We start from the raw sequence: 24,995 nt of genomic DNA, 5'->3' as shown, positions 1-24,995 counted from the left end.
CAGAGTTTGTAAAGGAAGACAAACCAAGTACATGTATAACTTAAGCTCTCCTTTGTTGAACAGTCTACCAATGAGTCACAGAGCACTAACGCAGACAGGTTCAAACAGAAGGAAACAATACTACACCAAATGAAATGAGCTAAAGGGAATATATTACAGATCAAGAGGGTGTTAAAAAAACAAAAAACAAGCCCATCTAGATGTGCAAAACACGTCATATTTCAATGGGGAAAAACAGGACCGTTTTGACTGAAACATAATGGTTATAAAATTCAGATGAAACCCCAAATCAAGGCCTACAATGTATTCGTGTATAAGTGTTATTTATACCAGGTGTATCTGCTGTCTGACAAGGCCAAAGGAAAATAATTGGATAGATTAGCAGTGAATATGGTTTACCTTAATATTAAAGTTACATATATCTCGACTGAGAACATTCAGCTCAAGTCTGAATGCTCCTTTAAAATGACACATCTGAAATCTGACAGTTGTTGTGAAAGTAATGTTGTGTCAACTCACCTCCTTAGATGTGATATTTTCCAAGTCTCTTTGCATCATGATCTCCCTTAGTTTCATTTTTATTAAACGCTCTGTGCGCTCACCCTCTGTTGGGCTGTATAAACAAACAAAATGGTGGCACTTCAAATCACTGCACATTCAAACACATTATAACATAGACACGTGCTAGAAGTCTGACAGGCTTACACTTCCTACAGTGTGTCACATTGATGCTGCATGCATCACACAGCAGAATCTAACTTTTTTATGGCAGCTTACACACTGGCCCTCATAGGGTCCTTCCGTTTCAGGGATGGTATCAGCTCTCCGACTCCATGTATGGTTTTGGAAAGAAGCCAAGCGCAACATGCATACCACCGACCCTGCTGCCCGGGGCTTATCACTTACTGCAAAAATAGCCCAACTAATCACCAATGGAAGAGAGAAGAGCGGTGTGGTAGCACTGGAATTTCCATGAGCAGTCACTGATGGAAGCAACGCCTGTATGCTTTACCTGTCATAGGGTTATCAGGTGTGTGTGTGCACTAGGAATGGAGGTTGGTGTAACTTACACATCAGTGTAGAGTACCGGTGAATCGGAGCGGTGGGACTGCACATCCTGCATGGCATTCCATTCATTCACTGACGTCTGGTCAGAGTTGATCTGACTCTCATAATAACTAACCCACGTTAGAAAGAGGCTGCCAGGGTAGTAGTTGCTAGCTCGGGCCACCTCACAGGCTTTGTGCAAACTTTGCAGAGCAGACCTGCAAGCGAAGAGATGAGCATTACATTTGGAAAAAGAACTGGGCTCGTGGTAGATACGTTCAGTTAAATGGATCTTTTTCTGGCAGTAATGAAGATGATTTACAAGGAATCCCAAGACATTTACTGTACAAATAGTTGGAAGAGCTTCAGCTCAAGGCCTTAGCCAAAAGAGATTTAAAAGTAAAAGAATAAGAGTAAATAAGTACTTACCACATAGCCTGTACAGACACAGGCTTGAATATGTGAACTCTGTTATCGGTTGATACGCTGAACCCTCTAGGAAAGAGCAGATGGCATTAGATTTTTATATTGATTTAGCCAATATCTTGGATAGACATTACATGGCACTACCTTGGAACTCTCTCCTCCTGCATCTCACTATGCCCCCCCTATTTCTTTTTCTGTTTACTGTTTCCTCACTCCTTTGTGAGCATTTCTGTTCTCTACAACATCTCAACTCCCCACTGCACCATTATTTATACACCTCTCTCCCAACAACTTATTTACCCCTCAATAAAAAACACCCACACAAATCCTCTATTCACACCCTCTATCTACTCCTTCCTGCTGCTGGGGATCTTCCCTAGGCCTGAAGCCAGGTATACACACCTGATCTCACTCATGCCTCCCTGCCACCTTTTCCCCTGTAAATGGTGTTAACCTTTTCATTTAACACTGACCTTCCTTAAATTTTACCCCACAAATCAAGCATCCCAATAGCCTGCCCTCATGGCTAATGTCCCACACTCAGTCACTCCTACCACCCATTGTGACCAAGCACTGCCATCTACAGCACTTACTCCCTCACCTGCTGTCTCTGTAAGTTTCCCATTAAACCCCTTAGATTGTAAGCTCTTCGGGGCAGGGATTTCCTTTCCTATTGTCTGATTTTGCTGCACTTATTGTAGTATTATAATTCCCTGTACTGTATTCTTTGTGAAGCGCTGAGTACACTTTTGGCGCTATATAAATAAAGACATACAATACAATAAATACTTCACTAGGCCACTACAGCATTAGTCAACAGATGGAATTTTAGATTGGGACTGATATATGGGTAACAATCTTCAGAGACTACAGATTTGGGGGATTTCATAAGCAAACTTTATTAAAAACACATTTAAACACAGAGGTTAAATAGTAATATCAGTATATGCCATAGAAAGCGAAGGAAAAAAAATTGCCAGAACTATGCTCTTACACTGTAATGATACTTGTTTAATTCAAAAGTTGTGGTTTTAGATCATTTAAGGGCAATTAGTGATGTGTGTAGAAACAATAGGAATGAAAACTGAGCAGAGATCAGGCAGGATTAGGACTATGCATGTACACACTGACTGCATACACACAAATAACCCGATTTTATTTTTTAAATCCCATTTTGAAAGAGTCAGTATTGTATGTGACAGGGGCAAGGTGAGACAAAAACTTTTTGCAGAGGTTACATAACCAATATAGTGCTCTACTGTTTACCCAGCTATGGAATATGCGTCAGCACTCAAAAGGACATGGTACAGTTAAGCGACCACTGGAACTGCCAGGACAGACTGGGCCCCCGTAAATGTCACTTGAGGCACTGCTGCGTATTATGAGCTACAGGCATGTACAGGGCACAAAAGACCAGATCATGGGGCAAAAACAAGAATGAAATGAAAAAAGTGCTACGGGTTTTCTTCTCTGGGACGTGTATCTTGATTTCATGCAAGCAATACTATTTAATAGCACAAAATACTTACCCATCTCCATCCAAATGAATAAGAGTATCACTCCACAGGGGAAGGACAAGGCCCATGGTGCACCCGCTGCTACAAACAGAAGACAGAGGGCAGTCATGAGCATTCATTTTCTAAGCACCTCCTACAGAAAAGATGTCATTGTATCATACTAATCAACGCATACAAAACCACCTACATACAGCCATTAGGAACTTCCACATGCCATTAGGAACTTTTGTTTTGCAACAGATTTTGGAGCGGATGAGCATATGGTTGCCCTTTGCACACTGATTTTTGCCATTTTTGTGTCCTGCTCTCATAAGAAGCGAGCAATAGAAGAAAGAGTATCATATAAGGGACAAGCAGGAGACCACTATCACGCATTTTGGTATGTTTCAAGAGCAGAAAAAGCAATGTTTCGCAAGTGTTAGTCATGTGTTACAGCTCTGAAACATTTTATAAAAGTGCTTTATTTAGGATGGCAAATATTTCTGTTGGGGTTACATTGGCTAAAACAGGGGTGTGCAAACTTTTCCCCGTGGCACCCTGTCTGCTCTCCTCGGCACCTCGCTGCCCCCCCCCCCCCCCGCTTGTCGTCAAATGACGTGCGGGGTCATGTGACGTCACGCTACCATGGTAACGTGACATCACGTGACGCCGGGTTACCATGACGATGCGTCGCTGGAAGGGAATGTAAGTGTGTTAAAGAGGCCTTGTGCGGTCCCCCAGCATATAATTTAAATGCTGGGGGGAGAGCGTGGGACCTCTATAGCTGCTGCACCCCCCCCCTGAAAATCTAGCAGCCCCCAGTTTGCGCACACCTGGGTTAAAAGATACCTAGTAGATTACATTTTAGCAGATCTGTCTCTAAGAAGAGTTTTCAGATTGCCCATGCACAAACACACACAATCTGCAGTAATGCAGGGACGCCGCTATGCGTGAGACAGATCTGAAGACGACATTAACTCAAGGCTATGTCCACTAGATGTGATGAGTTTATGGAAATAGAAAAAGGGTTTCCGAAGCATCTCATGGTGAGCGAGATATTTTTAGTGAGAACTGATTAAGGAAGCCTAGCAACCAATCTAGAAACTTGTCATAAATATTGAGGGCGGTAAGCCCATGAAACTTGACCTGGAGAGCTAAAAACAGCTCCATTTCTTTATGCATGTCTCCTTTGCTCTCTGTGTACTTAAGGAATCTGTCATTACTTATGATGGACACCATTACTAACACACTGCTCACCAGAAAACAAAGGGCACATCTTAAAATAATCAGTCCTTTCAAAGTTAAGTCATTAAAGAGACAACATGAGCATAGATTATACCCTAAAGATGCAATATTATGCTGCTCTTTAGTAAGATTTATAATTAAATGGATTGAAAAAAAAAACACTTCTGGTCTTCACATCAATATTAATCAGCTAATGGACTTTCACAAAGTTATTTGGAACGTGTTACAATGAGTGTTTAAACACAGAGGTTAAATAGTAAGATCAGCAAAGGGAAAAAAATTACCAGAACTATGCTCTTACACTGTAATGATACGCGTTTAATTCAAAAGTTTGCACAAACATCTGCCCAAGCTCTTCAGCATCCACTTCTACTTCAATCACTGTGGCAAATCCATGTACAAAGTGATCCCTGAAAAGTTTAGTGAGTAGATGCCGACTGATTTGGAATAGGATGGGGACCCTAGTGGTCTAGAATGACTGAAAGACCGGAAAATAAAGGACTAGGGGGCACACAATACCTCCTTATAGAAGCTGCCGTAACAAATTGGCAGTTATTCAGGTCAGACAAAAAAATTTTTAAACACTTAAGGAGCAGTCTCATTTATATAAATATACATAATTTTAGGAAAGAAACTAATATAGTTGGCTTACATTAATTTTATGAAATCATATGTTTACTCTCATTTAAGTATTTTTAAATACAGACTACGTCTCAAACAACTTTTTCCTGTTCTTAGCCCATGGTTCTTGTCTCCAGGAGTACATCATGTAAGGCTCCATGTTGGAGGAGCAATCGCATGAAAGACGAGGAGAAGGAACGCATTGGGGTTGCACTTTCTGCTGGATAAAGAAATATTTTGGTCAACCCCCAAAACTCGTACTAAGGCTTTGGTCCCGCTGCGTCCGGCGGTGCTCGCGGCCGCGGGCCACCAGCCCCTTTCCTCCAGTCTGGAGGTCCCCGCTGGCTCCTTCCGACGTGGCTGACTGCGTGCTGTGACGCGTCAGCCAGCCAATGAGGGAAGGAGGGGAGGGAAGGAGCCACGGAAGGGAGGCGGCTTGGGAGAGGAGCAGGGAAGGAGCTGCGGGCGAAAAGTGTGTGTGTATATATATGTATGTATGTATGTATGTATGTATGTATGTATGTATGTATGTATGTGTGTATGTGTTGTGTGGAGTGGGGGGGACGGCATCATGGTCTCATTTCAGACCTGGGAAAGTTTTTGACCGTCAAACCACGCCCCCCCTCCCCTCCCTACAGACCGCATATAGCGGTCAAGTGCGCATGGTCTGAGGCAGCGGGACCTTAGCCTAAGAAGTGCAGCTCATTTAGCAAAATGCTTATGTGATGTCGTTTAAAGAGGCAATCCAAGCAGCTTTAAAAAACATTTTTTTTAAAATATATGCAATGTACTCCCTTTATTGAACACTAATTACCGAAGCTGCCGATCGATTAATTTAATCCGTGATCGATCAGCAAAATCCTACTTCCCGAGGCTCACGAAATGGCTGCCTTTAAGTTTCAAATCAATCCTTCAGTCAGTGTAACTCAGCAGCTACAATGTATTCTTATACTACCAAGGCAACATTATCTATTGTTACAGGTTGCAGCTCAAACTGCTGGGAGTATTGTCAACAAATGATCACAAACAGGAAAATGTTACAAAGATCTTGCACTGCTGGGGAGGTGGGCTAAAACCTGCTATAGAAATCAAAGGATTATCAGTATATTAAAACGCGTTACAAATTGCAATAAAGCTGCATTTCAAGCTGACGTTTTTGAAAAAGTATTATTTTTCCCCCATTCAATATGTGCATCAATACAATCTGCACACTGACAAGTGATTAGTTAAGTTGCCGATCGATCCGTTCTCCTGTAATAGATCGCTGAAGATGTGGCTCGGCAGTTCTTTAAATTAGTGTTAGGGCTGCAAAATACTACCCAAGATGCAAAGTTCTGTGGGGAAGATCATGTGGCCAGTCAGGCACTAGATACAATAGTGCACTGCCAGGGAGAGGGCAGGGCTCAAGAGCCAGAGCCTGTCTCAGAAGAGGACGTGACTTTGTAAATAATTGCTATAGAAACAAAAATGATTGTTACATTAGAATACATTAAAAAGGTCTTTAAAATTATTTTTATTTTTTAAATACTACAAGCATTTTCTCATAGTACATAACTAATTTATTTAAAAAAACAAAAAAAACACCCCTGTAGAATAAGATTGCGTCTTTAAAACAGTTTTCCTGGTGTATTTATTGTTGGTGTGAAGAGGGGCTGGGGGGAGGGGAATGTGGCCAGGGAGCCCTATGCCCTGTTTCAGACCGCAAAATATCTTCTATATGCCAACAATGAACAGGAAGTATTAGCAATTCTTTCACAAACTCTCTAGCAATTCCTCCACAAACAAATAAAACCGAGACATGCTTTGATAAGCAATAGCTGGACATATTGTACTGTGGAGCAGAGAAGCTTGATTAGAATATTTGACATGCAGCCAAGGAATGACCGCTCTGATCACAGCTGTGTCCTACTTTGCAAGCATGTGGAGTGCTCTGTGCGCCTCCAATGGCTCTCTTTCCACGTGACAGCAGACACATTAATCTACCGGGCCACAATAACAACATGCGTTGATAGAAAGGTATATCTGTGTGCTCACTTTCTCTAGAACAAATCTGGGAAGAAGAAAGGACTTGTGGGATCTGTGTGGACATAAGATATTGGCCATTGTAAACCGGTCCTTGGAACAACTCCCAGACTAGTTTCTCCATCTCTTTGTGGCACCAAACCGTTTTAACCCTTTGTGCTGAAGAGTCACACTACACAGCAATCATTGCAATGAACCTTTCAAGTTGAGAAAAGTAACGCATTCTACGTTGAGAAATGTATTTCACCTGTTGGGAAATATTGCTAAACATCACATGCTCACCCCGTGTCAGAAAGCAGAGGGCAGCAGATATTACACCATGCACAGGTGGGATTGCAAAACAACCAGAGAAATATTTTCCATAGCAACGAGACTGATTAACTATGAATAACATATCGCTTAAGATTCCTGGCATAGCCAGTTCTCCCTTCTCTCACTGGCTGCTGCCTGGAGAGAAGGGATGAAAGAGAAGAGGAGAGGCTCCAGCTGCCAATGCAAATTGACAAAAAAAAAGCTAAGAAATAGAAGCTGTTTCTGAAACATGGATCTTAAATATGAACGCAAGGGATAAACCTGTTTAGTGCAAAACACCGTGGGAGAATAGATCACGTGGACCCAGGTTGCAATGTACTGACTGGTACTAAAACACGAGCGTGATTATTTTTAGACTAAGTGATCCCTATTTTGTAGAGGAAATTTGAATCTAGAGAAAAACAAAAGGCATTTTTAGTTATGACCTTGTTGTGACGGCAAAGCCTCTGCAGTGGAATATCCTGGTTTGAGACCCAGCTGTGAGACCATTATTTACCTCCCTTCGACCCAGATACTGAAAATGTAATGGTCATCACTTCAATGATTAGTAATCGTTGCAGCTTACCATGTAAATCTTTATAAATAGTAAATCGCACAATGTTGTTTTTTAACGAAACCACATTTTTGCCATAACGCTGTCAATGCCTTTCTTCCCATTATTTTTCACATGATGCTTCCCTAATGTCTAGATAGGTTTCTCCACATCATTCAGTGCCTACCCTTAGTGATTATCAATTATTCAGGCACTAAAAGAACATGATCTAAACCAGGAGTGTCCAACTCCAGTCCACAAGGGCCACCAACAGGTCAGGTTTTCAGGCTATCCCTGCTTTTGCACAGGTGTGCTGAAGCAGGGATATCCTGAAAACCTGACCTGTTGGTGGCCCTTTAGGACAGGAATTGGCCACCCCTAGTGTAAACAAACATCGCAAAACAATCGTAAGCGATGGGTTACAACCAATCATTTGCTTTCATGTAATGAATAATTCAAAAAATGATTTAGATCTGAAGGACTATTTAAAAAAAGGTCTTCTAGCCCAAAACGCTTACTAGGGATTACAGAGATTCTTCCTATAGCTGCACTAACGCCATCTTGTTCGTCATTGTGGATATCTGCTACTCGTGCAGAGCTGGAGAAGATGCAAAGCGGGTGAGGTGAAGTACCTGTCATTATAGGCAAAGTCCATCCCCAGCACAATGCTCTCTTCGGTATCTTGCCTTCCGTTGGTTGAAACGACGACCATGTAGCGTGTACGATTCTGATAGGTGCTTTCCAATCTTACGGCCTAATGGAGGGGGGAAAAAAAGTGTCAAAACAGATTTTTATATAGTACAGTACACGCATTCTGCTCCACGCCTCCTCTGGTCCTGAAAAGGTTAATATGCTACTGTGACAGCATTGCAGCTCTTTGTGTGTGTGTATGAATATATAGAATACATACATTTTTTTTAATCTTGTATTTTTTGTGTAAAACAGCCAGAGCTAAATGCTGCATTTGTAATTAACAATCATCTGCGTGGAACAGAATCTCAAATCCGGCTGATATGCTGTGACCGCAAGAAAACAAACAACCTTAACACGTTCAGAAGCTCCACCTAATTTTCAGTCACTACAGAAATAAATAGATGTGTTTCTGGGCTGATCTTCATCAGTAATCCGTCATGGCACCACCCCTAACTTCCCACAGCACTATTACCACATAACAGAGCACATTTAATACCAGACGGTGACATTTACAAACAGGAAGCCATGCTCAGATCATACGTATTGTCAAGAAAGCGACAAAGAAGTCTTAGCTGAAAAAGGAGGAAAAGATGAAGTTATAAATAGACTGACAAGGGGTAAAAAACAACAAGAGCCTAATACGGTGAGAAAGGAAGGGAAATAATCCAAGCTTTTTTGTTTTTTTTATTGATGTAGTGCCAACCATGTATGTACAGTTTTATAGACTCATTACAGAGGATTCTACCAAATGTAATCTGCAAACTGTATTGTGTGTGTGTGTGTGTCTTTATTTATATAGTGCCAGTAATGTACGTGACAATCGTATAAATAACAAGTAATACAAATAACACAATGGGAATAAGTGCTTCACACATAAAAGTAACATTTAGTAAAAGGAGTCCCTGCTCCGAAGAGCTTACAATCTAATTGGTTGCTACAAACCTGGAAGGGGAAACCTACTCTGCCTCCGTGCGTAATACGTGGTGGGTGCACTAAGGAAAAGTAGACATACATATACAAATAGTCTACGCCCCTATTAACATGCACTCGCCAACCACATGAAAAGTAGGGTGTGTATTGATGAGGATAGTATAAGTACAGAAGTCAAGTTAAATGTATAGAGAGAGTCCCTGACACGCAAATGTATAATGGATAACTTAAAATGCTTTAATAGGTCCTTAAACCAATATCAAATAAAAGGGACACTTGTACTTGATAAAAAAAAATCCTCTTTGTAGCACAATGTGCATTAGTAGATGGAGGATTATATAAAGAAACCCTATCCCTTCTTGGAGTATAGACGCATGTAGTAAACCACTATAGAACAGTAGGAACAAATAGCTGCTGCGCTGATCGGAGGGGAGAAGGTGCCAACAGGATCAGTACTGCAGAAGCTAATGAGACAAGTGTACAAGGGAATAGTGGAGCCACTAATAACCTGCCCACGATACCTCCGTGGACCTTGATACATAAAAATCATAATTGTGCCAATGTGCAAATAATAAATGGCACAATAACAGTTAAATGAAAGCTGCTCATATAGTATCTAAAGCCAATTTAGCCAATAAATTATAGGATACTAATGACCTACCAACCCCTGATATCTAGGGCCACAGGAGACGGACAGGCGGGTGTGTGATTACAGCTATTACACCTTAAAGTAGAATTTAACTATTTGGAGTAGTTTAGGGTGACTATACTCAGCTACTGCTGCATCCTAAAATATCTGGTGTAAAGTGTCTTAATATTAATGGAGAGTGAGGATCCACAAAAGCCACTTAGTACAGTACAGGTAGTGCAATTAGTGGTTTGTTACAGTTGTAAATGTGTATCTCCACAGTGTGGGTCCTCGTGTACGAAGATCCACTCTTAATTAATGGTACACCAGCCACCCCAGGCATAGATGCCAGACAATCATTGTATCCTGCAGAGTAATAAACTGCAATGATACTTGGCTAAAGCTGGATGAAGAAGTGCCCCGGTGTGGACTGAGAGTGCTGACTCCAGTGACGTGCACAGGAGTCACTGCACTCACGTACCCAGGTAGTGGATAGTGGATAGTGGATAGTGGATCTTCCTACACGAGGACCCACACTGTGAAGATACACATTTACAACTGTAACAAACCACTACCTGTACTAAGTGGCTGTAGGGAGAGTTTTGTCGATCCTCACTCTCCATTAATATTAGGACACTTTACATCCGATATTTTAGGATGCAGCAGTAGCCGAGTATAGTCACCCTACACTACTCCAAATAGTTTAATTCTACTTTAGGGTGTAATAGCTGTAATCACCCGCCTGTCCGTCCCCCTAGATATCAGGGGTTAATAGGTCATTAGTATCCTATAATTCATTAGCTAAATTGGCTTTAGATACTATATGAGCAGCTTTCATTTAACTGTTATTGTGCCATTTATTATTTGCACACTGGCACAATTATGATTTTTATGTATCAAGCTCCACGGAGGTATCGTGGGCAGGTTATTAGTGGCTCCACTATTCCCTGCTACACTTGTCTCATTAGCTTCTGCAGTACTGATCCTGTTGGCACCTTCTCCCCTCCGATCAGCGCAGCAGCTATTTGTTCCTACTGTTCTATAGTGGTTTACTACATGCGTCTATACTCCAAGAAGGGATAGGGTTTCTTTATATAATCCTCCATCTACTAATGCACATTGTGCTACAAAGATTATTTTTTTTTATCAAGTACAAGTGTCCCTTTTATTTGATATTGGTTTAAGGACCTATTAAAGCATTTTAAGTTATCCATTATACATTTGCGTGTCAGGGACTCTCTCTATACATTTAACTTGACTTCTGTACTTATACTATCCTCATCAATACACACCCTACTTTTCATGTGGTTGGCGAGTGCATGTTAACAGGAGCTTTTTTCTCTCTGCCCACTCCCTTCTCTAAAGGGGCAGGGCTTAGTCTAATTGGTTGGTAGGAAGAACGTACAGGCACACTAGGAGGGCGTTCTGGTAGGTGCATCTGCAAGGAGCCAAGGTTTATGTAGGATGTGTATAGTATCAGCCATGGAGCTACTCATATGTTTCGTTAAGCAGGTGTGTTTTTAGGTGGATCTTAAAGGTGGATAGAGAGGGTTCTAGTCGGATATTGAGGGGAAGGCATTTCAGAGGTGTGGGGCAGTCAGTGAGGAAGGTTTAAGGCGGGAGAGGGCTTTAAATACAAAGAGAGACATCCTTGAACGGAATGCAAGAGTCGGGATGATGTATAGCGAGAAATTAGGGTTGAGATGTAAGGAGATGGGGCAGAAAAGTAAGGAGGAGAATTAAGTGCATCAATTATTTTTACATCAAGCATTTTAACCTATCATTTTTATGTTACTGTAAAAAAAAAGCATTGGGATTTGTCATGCAAGTTACACAACACTCGGATGGTATCCTGAGGAAAAAGCAGCTTCCTGCACAGTGTGCCATATCAAAGAGTACATCTGCACAGCCGCTGGGGACACCGCAAGCATTACACACTATTGTGTTCCCACATTCACTGCAAGACATCAGCTGGCTTAATTCTGCCTCAGCTAAAGTGTGCCCAGTCAGGGCTGACACTGCAAGAACAGGAGAAGTCTTCACACTGCCAAGTCCTCAGGAAACAGTGCGGTGCCGGCTTGTGATTCCAAGAAGCTGCCTTGCATCACTAGCAGAAAGAACATGAAAGGGAAGTGAGCAGCGGGAACAAAGCGCCGGTGAGAGGAGCTATTAAAGGCAGCCATGGGTAAGATGGTGTGGGTCTGGGCCAAGAGGAAGTTACAAAGAAAAAACAAGAGAAGACAGACCGATAGCGGAGAAACAAAAGGGGAAATGGCACAGCTCATCTCCCCAACCTCCCCAAGGGAGTATATATGCATCACCTATAGAGTCAGCTGATCAGACAGAATATATTTCCTATGCCTACAAGAAATGAAATCCACATACACCAGTGCTTTACATGGTAATGTTCAGCATACACACTGAAGCACAAGGCACAGCTCAAACCAACTCCTAGGCATACATATTATTATTACAAAGACTTTGCTATCTTAACATGAGGAGGCAAGAAATATTCCACACTGTAATATCATGCTCCTTTAAGAACCAATGGGGAGATTTGCCAACCTCCTGAACGGATTAACACACTGTGATCCTGCAAGCATTAAGGGACATTAAAGTCAATGGCAGTTAATGCAGGATCAAAGCATTTCTTGTGTCCGGCAGGAAAAGATATAGCACACAGGGTTCTACACACTTTAGTCCATCTGGCATTGAATGGGTTAAAGTTTTCCTTTGCAATGAGTTTAGTGCAGCAAAGGGGTTAAGTCATACTGCGTGTTCAGAGTATTTCGACCTATGTGATCTTTCCCAGGACTGACCAGAAAAGGAGATCACAAACTATATTCTTGGGCAAAAATATATAAATTGAATAAAATCATTTGATCATTTCCAGTGTCCGTCTTATATTACGTTCCAGACGCGCCTAAGAACGCCTCAGTGCTGGAAAGGTGTATAGTGCTGTGCAAACATCCTTATAGAAAGGCGAGAAAATCCCCAGGGGAAGAAAGAGCCGGGTGTCACAATTAACACTGCTGGGGTCTGTGGGCAGAGACCTGATTAAAGGAATCTAATTAAATTCACTAAACCAATTCCACAAAGAGTAATTAAAAGGGCTGTTTATCCTGTCACAGCAGTAAGAGCGGCAGAGACTGAGCTTCTTTTAGTTTCTCCCTGTCCTCAGGTGACCGATTCACAATCTATCTTTCATTTTAATGCAACTAAATTTACAAGGAGCGATGATATGGCCTTGGGAAAAAAGCCTTTCCGATGAACTCTATGAATACATGTGATTTTAAAATAAAATGGGGCAAATAAAGTAAGATCAAAATTAATATATCGACATATGTTCTAATGAAGAAGATCAGCAAAAGATAATGTTTGCTCCAGCTTGAGCAAGGCATTATTGGTGGACGGTCTAGCTGCAGAGAGGTTATGAACGGGAAGAAAACTTGGCTCCTGCAAACTATTAATTCCATGAATGCGTCAGATGAGAACTAGCAGCCAAGTGTTTATGAAACCAAAAAGATTATTTTCAATACTGTACATGCTGAAAGCGGTCATTGAATTCTTTAATCAGCATTTCAAGTGTTTGGGGAAAACCCAACATTAAATCACCCTCCGCTTACCATGATGCAGTATATAACCAGAACAAGTTTATCTATACACTAGTCTTCCACAACCCTCAATTCATAGCACCCGATCAAACTGCAGATTCACTCTACTAGGTCCTATTCTCAGATCGGAAAAAAGCTGGGTATTTATGAAGCTCTGATGTGGTGTATTGAAGCTTGATCCATACAAGTCAATGGCAGTCTATGCTGAACTGAGCTCTGAAAACTGCTTTAATCGAAGCACAGTGAATCATGGCTGAAGTATGATGGGCCGTTTAACCCTACATTGCTCGCCTCTCTGGCCCCCCAAGGGGTTAATCAACTTTTCAAATTCCACAAGAGAGACAAAAAGAAACATCTCACAAAAAGGGCTTTAAATTATTTTTTATTTTTTTAAATACACACTTTTAGAACAAAGGTACAGCTCATTGAACAGTCGCTTTGCTGCTCTTAGATGGACTAAAGACATCTACATGTGGAACCTCAACACAGCAACGGTCTACAGTTTATGAGTGCCGCTTAGCTTTTATTATATATCAATATATAATGAAGCACATGTATTTTCTGTGGGGTGGGGAGCCTGCACATGCTAAGGCTTTGAATGTACAGGTTTTCTTCTGCAGTGTGTTCAGAAGTTAATCAGCCTCATTTTAAAAAGGGCGGCTTTTATGAACTGAGGCGCCACGGCTGCACACAACTGAATAAAAATCACTACCTACAAGTCTACAACAGGGTTGAAATAATAATGTTGACATGGACATATTATTGAAATGGACAGGGGGGTCTCTGGAGAGGAATTTGTCAGCAGTGTTCGGAATCCATTGTCTGTTTTTGTCATGTCTCATATGCATTTCTTCATGCTGTGTTCCAGAACTCATTATCTCCGTGTGAAAGAATGTGATGTTGCGAGTGAGTTTCGTTATCAGCAGACCCATAAGATCAGATGCTTGGCTCAACACCCAGAAGTACCATTCTCCGATTAAATATAAAATAATTGGATAACATGTACCTTATTATATTTTGTTATTTCTACTGACCTGTTTTATCTCAATTTTCAATTGCTGTAGTGAGCTATTAGATGATAGGCTTAAGAATAGGGAGGAGACATTATATTCTGCCTAGCAACTTATGTTAGACAAATAATATCAAAAATGTACAAAACGCCTGCTTGGGCCCTCCCCTTGCAGAGTCGCTTGTTGACCCTCCTGTATGATCATTCAGTATACTATGCAATAAACTACTCATTATCTACGAACCCGTGTTTGTGAGTTTGCAAACAACAACAGTATTGCAGACATACTTTTACTGGTTGATATTGCCTATTAGAATGGCAGCCCTAGGTTACTGCTCATTTTAATGCAGTTGCTGCTGTAATGACTTGAGAAAAGAAACTTCATTATGACTCAGATCAGCAAAAAAAATACCAAAATCATGAAAAGAACCTAATTATTTGCTTTGTTTTAATCGTCCAATGTAATCCATGCCAGTCTTAACAAGCACTGTTGCATAAGTGGTAGCATTTTTAATTTCGTTCCAACGTAGACTCATTTCTGATGCTTGATTGTCAGAGGGAGCATTGATCACAAAAGAGACCATTTGCATTTGTAAGAGAGGATCATTATGGGAACCATCATGGAGTAACTACAGTCATAAAAAGATTGCTGTTCTAATGAATAGACAATGTGCTTTTGGCACTCCAAGAACACATTTCAAGAAAGTCTGTATTTATCAATGATTATGCCTTTTCCATAACAGTGCAAAATCTGGACCAATATAAAAAGTGTTCTGGCTTTAATGTCGCATTGTACAGACTCCGTCCAAAAATAGAAGTTACGATGAACACATTTGCCACATTAATAAATGTCAATTGTTAAGATGCAAATAGAGTCCTAATCAATATCCACTTATTGTTAACACAAGCGCTGGGACTTTGAACACTAGATTGTAAAAGTTGCATGCGGTGGCCAGCAGTTTATACACAGATAACTTGAAGTGGGAAAAGAAAGGAAATCAACATTTAAATGATCATTCATCTGACTGGCATGTCTCTACATTAGACTGCAAATGCTGTAGTGCAGGGGGGGGGGGGGGGGGCTCCTGTCTTCAAGGGGCAACAACAGGTCAGGTTTTCAGGATATCCCTGCTTCAGCACAGATTGCTCAATCAGAGGCTCAGTCAAAGACGGAGGGCATATAGTGATTAAATTATAAAAATCACTAGAGCAGATGCTAATTTGAAGAACTATAGAAATAAATATTAAAATCATATGCCCACAAAGTAATGTAGATTGCATGCTGTGTGCGGCAACCGATCAGAAATGCGATTATATTAAGGAGCCAGTAATCACGGTCTATTTTTATTGGTGGTTTTATCACATCATATCTCGTATGAATCAGTTTGACTGATGGCGTTATGCAGAAACTGCACATGAATAAAACGCAATTCAAAACAAAAGGCTGTGTCTTGGACAACAAAGTGCCTTTTCAATTGTATAAACGAAAATATTTTAAACAAACCCACACAGTACAGGCACTGATCTCAGAGGCATGACATGACTGGTCAAGCATTTATTTATTCCACACATGTTTAAAGGAATCAATGTGATATAAAGTAGAATGGAAAAAAGTGAGGGCAGTGTTTGGGGTTTTATTTTATTTAGTTTCTAAAGAAAGAATAGGGGAAAAGTCAGATTCCCCCCCGCCCCCTTATTATATTTTTCAAATCCCAGCAATTTGCAAAGCGAGACAAAGCCTTTCAACGTGTTGCTCTTTTATAGGACTACTCAAATTCGATTCACTATATGGACGTGTGTGCTATCAAATTACTTTTAATAATAATTATAAATACTTGATATTGCTTTTTGTTTTATTTTTTGGGGGGGGAACCCATGCCACAGATGCTAATCCTTTCCAATGCGGTCCTGACAGAAGTCTCTCTCTTATCCTGTAGTCCTTATGTGAATTTAAGGAGGTTTTTGTTATGTATGCAAACACTTGGCAAACCATACTTGGTTATGTGGGAGTTTATAATGGGAGAGAACAGAAAGCATAATAGAGACATGACCCCATCAAAAAACATGATATCTCTATATGTTTTTAACATGAGCTACTCTTGCATGCTTACTGCTAGGTTGATTAAAGGAGGAATAGAGTAGGAGAGAATACATGTGTGAGTGGGGTTTAGACTCCAGCAGTTGTGACACCACTGATAAATCACCAAGAGCTATTGGTAATTATTGATAACTGCTGCGGGTCACTTGAAGTGTCTGTTAGTCATAAAGCAGTGGGATATCATGCTGAGGAGCACATGTTAAGGCAGCTGAACATACAGTGCTGAAGTTACCAAATGTTGCGCCATTTAAAAAAGGTGCAATAAAGGAATCATGCCCAGTTTTTATGATGGTAGTAAAAAAAAAAAGGCTTGTGCTGTGTTATCTGGTCATGCTACTGCCAAGTAGAGGAAAACTCCAATAGGTGGGGTGCTGCAAGAGAAGCTTTGCGCTTAAGACAACTGTTGAATTGGGAGAAAAACTGGACCAGTAATGTAGCTTCTAAATAACCGAGCATGAGCAGCTCAACTCACCCCATTGCCTTGTGTACTCCAATGTTAGGCCTCGGTCCCGCTGCGCTCGTTGGCGCGGGCGGCGGGTCGCGAGTTCCCCACCAGCAGGGGAATCCTCGCGAGCCGGTCCCGGTCCCCACTGGCTGCACAGAGCACTACACGCTGTAGCGCGTCAGCCGCTGGAGACACCAGAGAATGGTGTTTCCTAGCGTTGACGCGTGACGTGTGTGGCTGTGAGCCAATGGGGAGGGGAGGCTTCGGGAGGAGGAGAGGCTTCGGGGAGCGGGGAGGAGTGTGGAGTGAAAGCAGGTGAGTGCCTTTCTCTGTGTGTGTGTCTGAGTGCGTGCCTGTCTGTGTGTGTATGTGTGTGCCCGAGTGCCTGCCTCTGTCTGTGTGTGTGTGTGTGTGTGTATGAGTGCGTGAGTGCCTGCCTGTGTGTGCGCGCGTGTGTGTGTATGAGTGCGTGAGTGCCTGCCTGTGTGTGTGCGCGTGTATGAATGAGTGCCTGCGTGTGTGTGTTTAAACTTACCTTCCAGCTCCAGCCCGAGTCCGTGGAGGGAGGGGGGGGAGAGTAGCGGGTCCCTCCGCTCAAGCCACGCCCCCCCTCCCTGTCAAACCGCCCACCTCCCGCCCACCTCCCGATCAAACCTCCCACCTCCCGCCCACCTCCCGCTCCCTACAGACCGCAGATCGCGGTCTGTGTATCTCAGCGCACCGCCTGTCAGCAGCGCAGGTGCGCTGACTCTGGGAGCGGGGCCTTAGCCTAAGGGTAAACGTTATACTGCGGTCACATTTCATATGCAAATTCTAAATTAAATGATAAGCCCTTTAGTTAGAGATTTCCATGTCTGTAGTATTTTATTATTTACAAAGCCGAGTAATGTGTCAGTCAGTTCATTTATTAATCTAGTTCTCCTTCACTACTGGTTGCTGCAAAGAATTTCTAGGTGTGCTTCAGTTAAGTCCTCAAGGGCTACGAACAGGCCAGGTGTTCAATATGTCTAACCCAATAAAACTAGCATGAATTACCACAAAGACAACTTGTTTGGGTATGGGTTGCCTTAAAAAGCATCATCAAAGTCAGCAGGAAACCTTCTAGAGAATATCGTCGCTGTAGAGGTAAAAGTTATTAACTACATTCTTTGACTACTGAGGAAAAGGCAATGAAATGTTCTTTTTGACACTATTTCCAAATCATACTTAATGAGTTTTATGTTTTGTAACTCTGACCTATGACTAAATAGGCACGTAATGAGTTTTTCAATAGAAACATCAAGAAATCAGGTCAGGAAGTGCATTTAGTGAGTTCTTGCTAAAAATACAATGATTTTTTTACCTCTACGACGACGATATATTGTTGGACTGTAAAAGAGATATGAAAAGTTCTCCATATATTATGTCATTTCAAGACCTTTGAATCCTAGAAAATTCACATTAAGAGACTTTAGGCCAGTGATTTTCAACCGGGGTTCTGCGAGCACCCCTTCAGGGTCTCTGCAGCTGTCTCAGGCCTGGCGGCACAGTGGCACCACACGTAGCAGTGTGGTGCTGAAAGTCATAACTACTGATAGGAAGGAGAGGAAGGATCAGATAAGAGTGCATGCTCTCAGCGCTGGCGGCTCCTGTGTGTAAGTGAGAAGGGAAAAGTATGTGTGTGTGTGTGTGTGTATGTGAGAGAGGAGGAGTGTGTGTGTGTGTGTGTGTGTGTGTGTGTGTGTGTGTGCGCGCAAGTGTGAGGGGGAGAGTAAGTGTGTGTGTTTAGAAAAGAGGGGGGGAGCGTAAGGGAGAGAGTATGAGGGGGGAAGAGACACGAGAGACGGGGGCGAGCAAAAGACGGGGGTGGGGCGCGAGGGTTGGGGTTCCCCAGAATTTCACCATCTAATTCTGGAGTTCCTTAACTAAATGAAAAGGTTGAAAGCTACTGCTTTAGGGTCTTCAAAGCTCAACTCAACTGTATGAAGAACATTTCGCATTAGCCCCATTCACTAGTTGCTAGTCACGCAATGATTTAAATACTTCCACAAACAGAGCAAGTTACTGATATTACAACAGGAGGAGCAGATGCATTAGGTTGGGGAGAAATAGAGAGAACACTCACCAACCGGATGTTGTCCTCAGGACGGAGCACCGTAAACATGGCCTGGAGGTGTTGCTGGAGATCCCCTGCAAAGAGAAGAACATGAGAACATGTCATTTAAAGAACCTTAGCATTTGACGGAGTGATGTATGGAATATTTGCAAACTTTCAGTGAACCCTTATTTTTCAAAATAATTGCAATATTCTGAATTTTATTCTCGCTTGAATAATTGTTTGGTAAGAGATGTATTCTGTCTAAGCCAATAGCAAAATATTTGTCAAAAGTCTGAAAATAACAAACAAATAAATAAAGACCCCTTTGAATAATGCAGAAAATATATCATTTGAGAGCAATTGTCTGTTAGTAGTTACCTAGCATGAGACATCTGTTGTACAAAGGCTAAAACTTGGAGAGGACCCAAAGTGCAATCAAATCACTACTAACCCCGCCAACGATGAAAAGGTACGATACAGCTTGTACAAACTCACGTCACTCACGTCATCTCCCATTTAATAAAGCGCAACTAATTCTCAATTTATGTTACAGGCATTAAAGAAACAGGATTACTCCTATTAATATTTAACAACTGCCACTCCCTTAAAGCAGCAGTCGCCGTGTTTTTGTCTCTTCTTTAATCTTTTTTTTTTTCCGTTTACCTTTTATTATTATTATTTATAAAAAAAAAACTGATGCTTTGTTAAGGAGATAAACGTTTGAAATACCGGCATTAAGAGACCATCTCTCTAAAATGAAACACAGTCTTAAGGTTACCATGGTAACTTCAAATGTTAGAGACAAAAAAATAAATAAAACAATCATGATTGTTTTTTTTTTTAGCACTAATGTCTGAATATACATAAATACCAATGGATTCCAGCAACGATAGGCACTGGTTCCTGGTTCCATGGAACACAATATTTCAGTGAAACTCAATAAGCAGGCAGCTTGCAAAACAGGTTCTTGCTGTGTGTGCTGGTTTGATTATTTGCATGCTCTCTTCTCAGTCTAGATCCCTTAGTCACCTGCTAGCTACAGTGAGTGACTCAAAAAAAGCCAAATCAGGTATATATAATAGACATTATCTCTGTACACTTCTACTTAATAGTAAAGCTTCCTATTACCACTGCCAAAGGTAGAAAAGTGCAGCTCTCCCTAACCAAAAAAGCTGACAGCCGTGCTACTTTTCAGCAATTTATTTTAAGGCCCCCTTCCTCCCTCCCCCCCCCCCCCGAGCTTAACGGCACCACTATTTAATTTATATGTACAGGACAAACAATATGGCCGCCTGGGTTCGTTTCACTGCAGGAGCCAATAGGAAACTGCATTATCATGGTTTGGATGGGTGTCTCCGTGGCCATATTTATTTATGCATATACTGTATTTTATTTTTTGTTTGCTTTAAAAAAAAAGGTTGGGAGAAAACACTGCAAACAGAGAGACAACTCCAATGGTTCCCTGATGGCCGTCTCTCCTCCCTTAAACATGTCTGTAACTGGAACTATTGAGTCAGGTCTGTGGAATGGTCTCCCAGCTTTGTATCCTAGGACATACTTAAACATGAGATTTACATATCAACAGAACCTATTCCGCCTCCCCTTCACTTAAATAAGCTTGGTACGGGGCTTGTTGCTTTATTTTAAATGCATTTGTTCTGGGGCTCTCCTAAAACTAAACTGTGCCACTCTAAGCATCACAGAGCCCCCTGGCTGCATAAAACGGCAATACTAGAATACTTATTATTTACTTTATCCGTAAAGCCTCTGGGGTGACCATGCCGTCATTTTGGGTTTTCAATCATTTGGGCTACTATTCAAGGCATAGAGACATTAGCATGGTCATTTTTCAAGAATCTGACTTAATTCCTGCAAACAAACGGCTAATTACATCCGCAATTCCCTCTATGTTTGCTTTCAATAATAATTAATCAGAACAGGGGGTCCCTGTGGAGCTAAACCCCCGCTATTTCTAATTCTGGGAACCCCTCTGTAACCGAGAAATCTCCTTTTAAAACCCTTGGTGGTATTGCGTACCATTCTAAATAACAAAGAGGTTAGTGCCTTTTTGGGGTAAAATGGAGGCGAGGTAAGCTTTACGCCACTAGGCAGCCGCAATGTCATCAGAACATGACGTCACCGCTTTGTTGGATGTACCCAGCGACCGACTATTTTTTTTCTTTGATTGTGTCGCCAAATTAAAAAAAAAAAAAAGGTCGATTTGTCGGCTACCGGAGGTCGCCAGAGTTAATAGCAGCGCACTTCAGCCCCGGATGCTCCCTGTTCCAATTATACAAAAAGACGGGTGCTGGGTACTGCTCCTTTAAGAGGAATAGAAACCGTTTAAAAATGATTTGTCATTCCCATGGCAAACTTATTTGTATGAAACATAGTAAAAATATGCTAAATATGCTCAAAAGTGCAAATGCCTGTGTAGATAAACCACATTTTTTTTCTGTAACCCGTAATGCAAGAGGTTTTAAAAAATAAACAGTACTTGGGAACAGGAAGCAAATTTTCGGAAAATATATTTTCCCTTCCTTTGGCAATGTGTCAGAGGATAGGAAAATAATGGCCATCTTCTTAAATGGGATTCAACTTTTGCAAATCTGCTTTAAACACCAATCCCATCTCAATTTTGAAAGCGTGGCCTAGTGTCTAAAGTATTAGGGCGCGCTTACAGTGCCGGTGATGCGACCGATGATGTCACCCCTAGCGAAAGTTATAATTTAACTTTCAGCGACGTCGCTGGCAACGGGGTCATTGATTGGTTTACATACAGTCACATGTGGCGACAGTCTGTAAAAAATAAAATTTACCCGGCTACCAAATTTTTGGTCGCGACTTCGTCGTCGCGCTTACTATAAGCACTGGCGACGGAGTCAATTGATTTGAAGCGACATCGCGTCTCCGTCGCGGGCAAGTCCCAGTGTGTTCTGTAGCACAGCGCTTCAAAGCACATCGAGGTCTTGGGAGAGAGGGAGAGTTTGCGACGGGAGGGGGCGTGGTTGCGGTTTTGCGGGGGCGTGGCCATGACCTCACGCGGCTGGTTCGCCCTCATTGGCTGAACCGCCAGCGGGGGCGTGGTCGCGCCTCCGTCGCAAGTTCCACATACAATTTTTTTGTATATGAGAAAACCTGCAGCACAACGTGGCTGCTAAATGCGCGCCGAAGCTTATACTTGGCCCGGATAGATTGGGGGGCGGTGCTTGTGCGCACAGCGCTTTAGAACGCACTGGGACCGCAGCCTAAGTCTCTGAAACGGGAGACTAGAATTCAGAAACAAAAGCTTGTGGCACTAAACAATTATAGATTAGAAGGTCTCTGTGCCATTATTCCACTGTAAAGAGCTCTGCATCCATTCAGAGCTATATAAACTTTAGTGTGTATAATTTTGGGTGCAACAAAAAGTTGAATATTGCACAACATTGAAACAAATCCCCTAATTCTACTGTTAACACAGAAGGATGATTAGTCATATTCTAGGAAAGGGTTATTCACAGGGCTTGGACCTGCAGAAACTTGTAAAATATCTCAGCTCTCACCTGGCTATAAACACATGATAATGTAATAGTGTTAAACCCAAAGCATTAGATTGTAACCTAATGTCAGAATCCAAGACAATAGTGATAAAAGTTTGTGAGTGAAAAGGTTCATCAAACCCAAATGTGGAATCTTTATTAATCAGCAGTAGCCATTGTTTCCTGGCTTCATACATATCAGTGTTTGCAATTCTGCATACTTATTTGTAAGGTTCTCACAAATCTGCTCTGTCATTGGGGCTGGCAAAACAAAAAGGGTTACACCAACACCACCCATTACTGTATGTACAGTGTAAGCATTAGGGGGATTTTAGGATTGCTGTATAGCAAGCAGCAGATCCATTTATTTCCTGGGGCTGTATCAAGTTATAACTAGTTTAATCTTTTCATCATCAAAAAGGTGCTTGAAAAGAAAAAATGTTCACAAAGCCAAATGCTAAATCACTTTGATTATTCATATACCCACGCTATGTACATATTATATAAGGACACGGCACAGTTTTAACCCCTTTGTAAGGGCCATGTTTATCATGACGACCTATTTCAACAACGTAATGGAACAGGTTTACTGGGGGAAATAAACTGTGCAAACCTTTTAATTGGCCATTAATAAAGACTTGAGGCCGTCAAAAGTACATTTTAAACAAACAAATGTAGAGAGGCACTTTCTGCTAAATTTAGCACTAAAAATATCCAGCCCCTTCACAGTTGGTCCAGAACTAGCGCTGTTGTTTTACCATACGGACATAAAACATGCCCACGCAACAAACTATTCTTTAAAGCAGCACTCCTGAATTTGAGTTTCTTTTATAGGTTTGAAGCAGGGGGTTTCCGAAGCTTAACTGCATTCATTTCCATTCTGGGACCCCTGCTTCTCGAGATACTTACCTTTGTAGGGGTCCCGGTAGCAGCTCCATCTGGACTACTCGGGGCTATCATAATGGCGGTTTAAATGTCCTGGGAGTCAATAGGAAGCCGTGACGTCATCCCTTGCAGCTTCCTACTATTGACTCTATTGGGAGGTTGGGGTGAGGGGAAGGGGAGGGGGAAACGACAATTTTTGCGAGAGCCTATGCTCCTTTAATAGAGCCTCCACCAAAAAACAGATGCATGCAGAATATAATTAGCCTCTTTATAGCGCAGGCGAGTTATTTACCTGCATGCTTGTTGCGTCTGTGGCTGATTCTCGGGGTGGATGAGCCATTTCCACGCGGAAGGAAGAGGGCGGCACCTTTCACAGTCAGGAAACTTTCACTGATGCTGAGAATAAAACACATTGAATTGTCAGTCCAGCTTAGCAGCAGCCATTAGGAGTAACAAAAGATCACAGAACACAATACTAGTCGCTCTCAAAGCTTGTTGTGAGATTAATTCTTTTTTTTACACCATGCTGGCTTAGCCGTCATAAAAAGATAACATTTTCTAATGACATTCTCAGTCTGCTTAACAAGCCCCACTGGCAGTAATGGGCTGCTTTAAACATTTCGCTGCTTGATCATTTGCTATCTATTGCTCTGCACACATTGAGTCAGGAAGGGAATTACTAAAAAAAAACAAAAAACAGTTTGGATTATAAAATCATAGAAACAAGACAAAATGGAAACGTAGGAATATATAGAGCTCCAATGAGGAATAATTAAGTGATCTGCTAAATATTACTCGACATATGATGTACATGAGCTTTCTGGACCACACTGGTCTATTTTATAGCGATCCGGGGACCTGCGAGTTCTGGAAGGCTCGTGTAAAGCTGCATTTGTATGTTAGCCCAATAAAAGCGATCACATCTTGCCAAAAAAACTATGTTCTCTGGGACCAAAATAGCCATCAACATATAAAAAGCATTTTAAGTTCAAAAGGAATAACTACAACTGAAAGATCTCCCTTAAATGAGTTTAATTATTCCCTTACCATCTCGACCTCTCAGTGTGATAGTTACGCAGTGCCACGCAAATCAACCATAATAATTAGTGGTCACTTCTAAGGCCGTGCTTATAGTGCCGGCGACATCACCCGAAAACAAAAGCATTGCCGCTGCCGCGTGCGCTTATAGTGCGCACGACGGCGACAAAGCAACGTTGCGAAAACTGGTAACCGGCAAAAAATGATTTTTCAAGGGCTGTCGCGTCACGTGACGGCCCTTGAACCAATCAAATTGCCGGAATTACGCGACTCCGCCGCCCGGCGAAATATAACTTTCACCGGTGGCGACGGGTGACGTCACCCGTCGTCGCCATCGATGGCACTATAGGCACGGC

General features: G+C 41.8%; 1 protein-coding gene across 5 annotated transcripts in view; it reads right to left on the bottom strand.

Annotated features, from left to right (window-relative positions):
- Window positions 1-24,995, bottom strand: part of SSH2 (slingshot protein phosphatase 2) — a 227,903-nt gene that overhangs the window by 18,103 nt on the left and 184,805 nt on the right. For 3 of the 5 annotated variants that reach the window (XM_075594229.1, XM_075594232.1, XM_075594230.1), the window contains 7 exons: window positions 23,894-23,997; window positions 19,223-19,287; window positions 8,334-8,455; window positions 3,003-3,071; window positions 1,477-1,542; window positions 1,071-1,265; window positions 520-613 (listed from right to left, as the gene is read on the bottom strand). In XM_075594229.1, coding sequence (XP_075450344.1) covers window positions 520-613; window positions 1,071-1,265; window positions 1,477-1,542; window positions 3,003-3,071; window positions 8,334-8,455; window positions 19,223-19,287; window positions 23,894-23,997 — 715 coding nt within the window. The remainder of the gene's footprint in view (window positions 1-519; window positions 614-1,070; window positions 1,266-1,476; window positions 1,543-3,002; window positions 3,072-8,333; window positions 8,456-19,222; window positions 19,288-23,893; window positions 23,998-24,995) is intronic. The other 2 variants (XM_075594231.1, XM_075594233.1) reach the window with 1 other exon arrangement.

This window comes from Ascaphus truei, chromosome 3 (assembly GCF_040206685.1).
Source record: "Ascaphus truei isolate aAscTru1 chromosome 3, aAscTru1.hap1, whole genome shotgun sequence".
NCBI lineage: Eukaryota > Metazoa > Chordata > Amphibia > Anura > Ascaphidae > Ascaphus > Ascaphus truei.
This window is presented reverse-complemented; position numbering and strand designations above follow the sequence as displayed.